Source organism: Coregonus lavaretus (assembly GCF_964263955.1).
Source record: "Coregonus lavaretus genome assembly, chromosome: 26".
In the NCBI taxonomy this organism is placed as follows: domain Eukaryota; kingdom Metazoa; phylum Chordata; class Actinopteri; order Salmoniformes; family Salmonidae; genus Coregonus; species Coregonus lavaretus.
The window spans coordinates 13,715,756-13,723,468 of NC_140013.1; the positions used below are offsets into that span (position 1 = coordinate 13,715,756).

General features: G+C 48.4%; 1 protein-coding gene across 1 annotated transcript in view; it reads right to left on the reverse strand.

Moving 5' to 3' along the window:
- Positions 1-201: 201 nt before the first annotated feature.
- Positions 202-7,713, reverse strand: part of numbl (NUMB like endocytic adaptor protein) — a gene marked incomplete at its 3' end in the record, with an annotated part of 22,708 nt that continues 15,196 nt past the window's right edge. The window contains exons 5-8 of the mRNA XM_084142490.1: positions 7,030-7,240; positions 6,249-6,512; positions 4,130-4,309; positions 202-1,109 (exon numbers count right to left, since the gene is read on the reverse strand). Coding sequence (XP_083998616.1) covers positions 202-1,109; positions 4,130-4,309; positions 6,249-6,512; positions 7,030-7,240 — 1,563 coding nt within the window. The remainder of the gene's footprint in view (positions 1,110-4,129; positions 4,310-6,248; positions 6,513-7,029; positions 7,241-7,713) is intronic.

Here is a 7,713-nt window from a genome sequence, read left to right on the forward strand (position 1 = left end):
TGCTAGAAATCCCATGGAATGCATCGTGAGGAGCCCTATACACAGTCATCATGTCCCCCCTGCATTCAGACCCAATTTACATCCTGGGGTCTCAACAGAGGAGGAGAAAATTAAGAGGAGGGGGAGTGAAAGCATTTAGGGGCAGGGGGCTGGGGGGGAGTGGAGTGGTTCAGTCTTGTTGGGGGTCTGTATCATCATAGTCTATGCAGTGGCCTGACCTGGGTTAATACCGAGTTTAAGCTCGATCTCAAAGGTATTTTGCAAGTCATTGGAGAAGGGGTTGGGCGCCTCCCTGGGTTGCGATTTGGTCTCCAGCGCGGCCCACTTTGCCTCGAAGCGATCAACCTCCTGGGCATTGGCTGGGGGCGGGTTGGCCTGCTGTGCGCCCTCCGGTGGCCAGCTGCTGCTAGTGCTGCTGCCGCCGTTGCTGCTAGTGCCGTTCTGCGTGATGGTGGCGAGGGAGGAGGTGGGAATGTTGTGGGGGAGGCCGTTGACGGTGGGATGAGCTCCGAAGGGTGGCATAGGGAACCCGCCCGGCTGGCCGGAGAAAGAGTGGCGGTGTCCGCCACTGAGCATGCCCATTTTGGGCCCTGTGCCCACGCCCATGGAAGTCCCGCTGGTAGAGCCACCTGCCGTGCAGAAGACATTAGCCACCATCTGGGAAGGCGTGATGCCCACCACAGGCACACTGGCGTTGGAGTACGTCATGCTGTTGGCCAGGGCGGGCATGTAGGCCTGCATGGGTACAAACGCTGGCTGCAGGGGTGGCTGGGCATACATGCCCACGGGCGCGGGAGTGGCATCAAATGCCAAGGGAAAGGGCTGCATGGAAGTGGGCATGGTTGCCCCCGGCATGGATGCCCCCAATAGGGGCACACCTGACATAGGTGGCACAGACATCGCTGTGCTTGACATGGGTGGACCTGGAATGGCAGGGGTGAGCTGGATGGGTGGCGGGGGCAGGGTGGGGGTCTGTTGCTGGGCCTTGACGGCCTTGGCCACCTCCTCCAGCCAGCGCTCAGCCTCTGAGGGTGTCCTCCTGTGCCCGCTATGGACCACCGGCAGAGGGGACTGGACCAGGGGCTCCGCTTGCACCCAGGAGGACGTGGCTGTGGTAGAGAAGCAGAGAACAACACATCAATCACATGGATCTCTCTACTACTTTACCATGTCAAGCACAGAGGACACACACACACACTATTCGGTAGCCTTTTCTGATTAGGGCCAGGATTCAGTGCAAGGCGCACTATATATAACAAACTTTTGAAGTTTGAGCCAACATGTGCAGCGTTTACCATGCATGTGATCTCCACAAACATAGGGGAAAATGCTGTATAGGCACTGTAGCACACCACAGATTGAATCCCGGCCTAGAGATACACACAAATAACTTTCACTTTTCAGGCAAATCAGCCTTACAAGCATTAGAAGCAAATCAGCATTATAAACTCTGTCAACTCTGTCAAACCCACTGGCTCCAGGCCATCTATAAATCACTGCTAGGCAAATCCCCGCCTTACAGTGAGGGAAAAAAGTATTTGATCCCCTGCTTATTTTGTACGTTTGCCCACTGACAAAGAAATGATCAGTCTATAATTTCAATGGTAGGTTTATTTGAACAGTGAGAGACAGAATAACAACAAAAAAATCCAGAAAAACGCATGTCAAAAATGTTTTAAGTTGATTTGCATTTTAATGAGGGAAATAAGTATTTGACCCCCTCTCAATCAGAAAGATTTCTGGCTCCCAGGTGTCTTTTATACAGGTAACGAGCTGAGATTAGGAGCACACTCTTAAAGGGAGTGCTCCTAATCTCAGCTTGTTACCTGTATAAAAAGACACCTGTCCACAGAAGCAATCAATCAATCAGATTCCAAACTCTCCACCATGGCCAAGACCAAAGAGCTCTCCAAGGATGTCAGGGACAAGATTGTAGACCTACACAAGGCTGGAATGGGCTACAAGACCATCTCCAAGCAGCTTGGTGAGAAGGTGACAACAGTTGGTGCGATTATTCGCAAATGGAAGAAACACAAAATAACTGTCAATCTCCCTCGGCCTGGGGCTCCATGCAAGATCTCACCTCGTGGAGCTGCAATGATCATGAGAACGGTGGCACAGTGGTCTAAGGCACTGCATCGCAGTGCTAGCTGTGCCACTAGAGATCCTGGTTCGAATCCAGGCTCTGTTGTAGCCGGCCGCGACCGGGAGACCCATGGGGCGGCGCACAAGTCGTCCAGGGTAGGGGAGGGAATGGCCGGCAGGGATGTAGCTCAGTTGGTAGAGCATGGCGTTTGCAACGCCAGGGTTGTGGGTTTGATTCCCACGGGGGGCCAGTATGTAAAAATAATGTATGCACTCTGGATAAGAGCGTCTGCTAAATGACTAAAATGTAAATGTAAATGGTGAAGAATCAGCTCAGAACTACACAGGAGGATCTTGTCAATGATCTCAAGGCAGCTGGGACCATAGTCACCAAGAAAACAATTGGTAACACACTACGCCGTGAAGGACTGAAATTCTGCAGCGCCCGCAAGGTCCCCCTGCTCAAGAAAGCACATATACAGGCCCGTCTGAAGTTTGCCAATGAACATCTGAATGATTCAGAGGAGAACTGGGTGAAAGTGTTGTGGTCAGATGAAACCAAAATGGAGCTCTTTGGCATCAACTCAACTCGCCGTGTTTGGAGGAGGAGGAATGCTGCCTAGGACCCCAAGAACACCATCCCCACCGTCAAACATGGAGGTGGAAACATTATGCTTTGGGGGTGTTTTTCTGCTAAGGGGACAGGACAACTTCACCGCATCAAAGGGACGATGGACGGCGCCATGTACCGTCAAATCTTGGGTGAGAACCTCCTTCCCTCAGCCAGGGCATTGAAAATGGGTCATGGATGGGTGTTCCAGCATGACAATGACCCAAAACACATGGCCAAGGCAACAAAGGAGTGGCTCAAGAAGAAGCACATTAAGGTCCTGGAGTGGCCTAGCCAGTCTCCAGACCTTAATCCCATAGAAAATCTGTGGAGGGAGCTGAAGGTTCGAGTTGCCAAACGTCAGGCTCGAAACCTTAATGACTTGGAGAAGATCTGCAAAGAGGAGTGGGACAAAATCCCTCCTGAGATGTGTGCAAACCTGGTGGCCAACTACAAGAAACGTCTGACCTCTGTTATTGCCAACAAGGGTTTTGCCACCAAGTACTAAGTCATGTTTTGCAGAGGGGTCAAATACTTATTTCCCTCATTAAAATGCAAATAAATTTATAAAAATTTTGGCATGCATTTTTCTGGATTTTTTTATTCTGTCTCTCACTGTTCAAATAAACCTACCATTAAAATTATAGACTGATCATGTCTTTGTCGGTGGGCAAACGTACAAAATCAGCAGGGGATCAAATACTTTTTTCCCTCACTGTATTTTAGCTCATTGGTCACCATAGCAACACCCACCCGTAGTATGTGCTCCAGCAGGTATATCTCACTGGTCATCCCCAAAGCCAACACCTCCTTTGGCCACCATTCCTTCCAGTTCTCTGCTGCCAATGACTGGAACGAACTGCAAAAACCTTTGAAGCTGGAGACTCTTATCTCCCTCACTAACTTTAAGCATCAGTTGTCAGAGCACCTTACCGGTCACTGCACCTGTACACAGCCCATCTGAAATTAGCCCACCCAACTACCTCATCCCCATATTGTTATTTATTTTGCTTATTTGCAGCACATCATCTCTTGCACATCTATCATTCCAGTGTTAATACTAATTGTAATTATTTTGCACTATGGCCTATTTATTGCCTTACCTCCATAACTTGCTACATTTGCACACACTGTATATATATTTTCTGTTGTATTTTTGACTTTATGTTTTGTTTTACCCCATATGTAACTCTGTGTTGTTGTTTTTATCGCACTGCTTTGCTTTATCTTGGCCAGGTCGCAGTTGTAAATGAGAACTTGTTCTCAACTGGCTTACCTGGTTAAATAAAGGTAAAAAAATAAAAAAATAAAAACACTAACACAAATAAAAACACATTACAAATACATTACAAATACAAAGTTGGAGTTGAGCTGTTAACTACATGTTAAGCTAGACTAGAGCTCATAGAGAGAGAATGATAGTCAATGAGTTACCTTGCAGGGGGGCGGCTGGAGGGGGGATCGCTGGGGGCACAGTGCAGGCTGGCAGGCCATTGGGGGTGGGGTTGGAGAAGAGTTCCTCAGAGGGCTTGGTGAAGGAATAGTTGATCTGGCTGCACAGAGCGTTGATGCTGCTATCTGCCTCTCCACACACTGACAGATCCATCTCTGGGACTAAAGAGGGGGAGAAGGATTGAGGATTTGCTTTCCTTTTGATGATTTGATGGCAAGATTAAAGTCTTGGGCCAAACATACACTTATAAAGGTCTACATAATCGTTTGTACTTAATAAAAGTTCCTCTGTAACACACCTGACCAGTCTGTTCTCTATAGGCTAAATCCTTAGTGTAGAAAACAGAGGGAAAACCTCTCAACCTATAGCCAGTAGATAAAAATAGCTAATAATTTGTGTAATTCCCCTATCAGTGACCTGTCCCTGACAGAGAGAAAGCAAAGCCTGTGGAGAGCAGAGAGAGCTGTGGGGCCAATCAGAACCAGAGGGGTCAGTGGTGGATGTAATCCCTATGGAGCTGCTGCTGCAGTGTCTCTCTGTCGGGTCCTATTCATTAGGGCACACCGTAGCAAAACCTTTTGCAACGAAAATGGGCATTTCATATTGGACAAGTTTATGTAGTCACACCCTGTTTCAATTAGTTTTCTTCTGTTTGGTGCCTAATGAATATGGCCCTGCTTAGAATAACTACTCCAGGTGCAGATGTGGAGTGTCTTTCTGTCTAGAGAGCCAGGCCCTGCTGCTTTGTTCATGACAGGCCTGCCTTGTAAGGTCTCTCTTTCTGAACATTTCATTGAACTATAGGGTTCAGAGAGGACGGGAGCAGCTGTGGGGTTTCTCTGTGTAGTAGTGTACTGTGTGTATGTGTGTATGCCTGCGTGCATGTGTGTGAGTGTGTGCATCATTGTGTGTGTGTGTGTGTGTGTGTGTGTTTACTACAATCCATGGATCTATGGCCGTGAGAGGAGCTGGCTGGGGGCTGTCTCTGTGGACATGACAGCTTTAAGGGGATATGGAGGGACTGGTCTAGTGGAGACTGCTGATACAACCCTGGATCATAGACACATTGTTCACTGAGAAAGCTGGGGGACTACTGGGAGGCAGTGAAATTAGCTGCTACTGTGTGTGTGGGTGTGTGTACATGTGTCCTGTGCTTGCGTGTGTTCATGCTTGTGTGGCTTCTATTGCTAGCTAAGTGCGTATGTGGGTGTCTTCTATGCATGCGTGGGATTTCAAATAGGGACAGATCCTATACGAAAGAGAGAATCTCTGTACACTATGCTACTACTGCTACATACATGAATGTAAATAAATGTCAGGCACAATTGTGCTGCAACCATCAGAGGTGAAATGTGTGTTTATTAATTATTAAAAGCTGAGGTCTGCCACCATCAGCCTCCCATCTCATAATAACTATAATCAACATAACTGAGAGGTTTAATCTACCTCACTACAGCAGGAACAAAGCCGTGCTGGGAATCCTAATTATTATACTTATTCAAAATAACCATTACATGGACTCAGCAATCAGCCACAGCAATCAACAACAGCCTTAATAACACACTAATGATCAACTTCACTGCTATTATGACCCCAATCAATCAATCTCTGGCTTCACTTGTTCCCGGTCAAATACTACTTTGGTACAATTATAAACACCACCATACATTGTGGTCCTCTGTAGCTCAGCTGGTAGAGCACGGCGCTTGTAACGCCAAGGTAGTGGGTTCGATCCCCGGGACCACCCATACACAAAAAAAATGTATGCACGCATGACTGTAAGTCGCTTTGGATAAAAGCATCTGCTAAATGGCATATTATTATATTATATTATTGTCATAAGGTTTCAGTTTTTCCTGACCCATGATCTGACCAGGAAAAAGCCCTGAGTTATCCTTGGTCAGGTCATAAAGGCAGGAAAACTCCAGGCTCTGGTTGACATTAGCCTTGATTTCCAGGCTTCCTCCGAGTGATGAACACAACATGGAAGGGTGGTATTGCAGGACTATGTTGTCCTAGACTGGTGAGGCTAAACACTCTTTGTCCTAGGTCGTAGAATGCAGAGACTTAGCTAAGCTAACATAAACAGGTGAGGCTAACCTGGGTTCTTGCTCTGGAAGTCGGCGGTCTTGCGCTGCAGGTTGGAAGGTAGGTCGTTGAGGCGCAGCGAGAGCTGCCTCTTGAACGGCGAGTTCTTCCCGCTGAGGGCCGGGAAGCCCCGGAAGGAGCCCTGTCGCACCAGCTGCTCAATGGGCGCGTGGCGCCGCGGGATGGCGTGCTCCACCCCCTGCCCCACAGGCGAGGCCGCGCCCTCAGGGGGTGAGGAGGTGCCAGGGGGGATGGCTGGGATGGTACACGGGGGCTCTGGAGACAGACAGAGTACAATGGCTATGGTTAATGTTGGACTACAACGACCAGGGTTAATGTTGGACTACAACGACCAGGGTTAATGTTGGACTACAATGACCAGGGTTAATGTTGGACTACAATGACCAGGGTTAATGTTGGACTACAATGACCAGGGTTAATGTTAGACTATAATGTCCAGGGTTAATGTTGGACTACAATGACCAAGGTTAATGTTGGACTACAATGACCAGGGTTAATGTTGGACTACAACCAGTAACCACTACAGCCAATAACACTGATAAAGGTTCCTATTAGCCAACATACAGTAGATGTGTTGTTACACTTCCGAGTGATTGAGGAGAATATCAACAACCATCAACAGTGAGTGAATCCTCCTGTTCCTGTTAGCTCTATAACATAGGCCACATTTGACTTACTTTCCAGTAACTTTCCAGTGATACATTAGAATGTGAGTGATAGATGTATCTGTCTGTGTGTCTGTGTCTGCTCTCCTTCTCCTGATGAGTCATACCTTTCTTCTTGTCCTGCAGCTGCTTCATGATGTCATCGCGCTCGCCCCCTTCCTGCTGGCTGGATGACGTCACGCGGAACGAGCCCTCGCGCACGAAGGAGGTGCGGCTGGCGTCAAACGAGGCTGTGACGCCGCACTCCTTCTCGCGGCGCTGCTTCCTCTCCAGACAGGCGGCGAAGGCACAGCCCACGGCGTGGCTCATACGCTCGCCCTGATGACCGCAACACACCCGGTCAACAACCCTCCTCAACACCCTTTTGGTATGTGTGTGTGTACGTGGGCGCATGTATGTTTGCGTGTGTGTAAAACTCTATTATGTGTGAATGGACACTAATACTGAAAAATACACAATTGACAAGCCTGAATATAGCCTAAAGCCAGTCAATGTCCCTACTGGAAAATGCTTTATCAAACCAAAACCATGTCTGTGAGGAATGACTTGGCACTCTGTTTTCATTCCATTGACATGCTATAAAAATGGTTATCACCCTGGGGCAAACGTGGCTCCGAGTGCCAGGAGGTCACAGTGGATAGCGCTCCAAGAAACAATTGAGATAACCCTAGCGTAATCCTTATCTTAATCCCTGGGCGAGCGATGCGGGGATTGGATTAATCTAGTCGCTGGGCCTGGGCCCACTCACACACACACACACACACACACACACACACACACACACACACCCT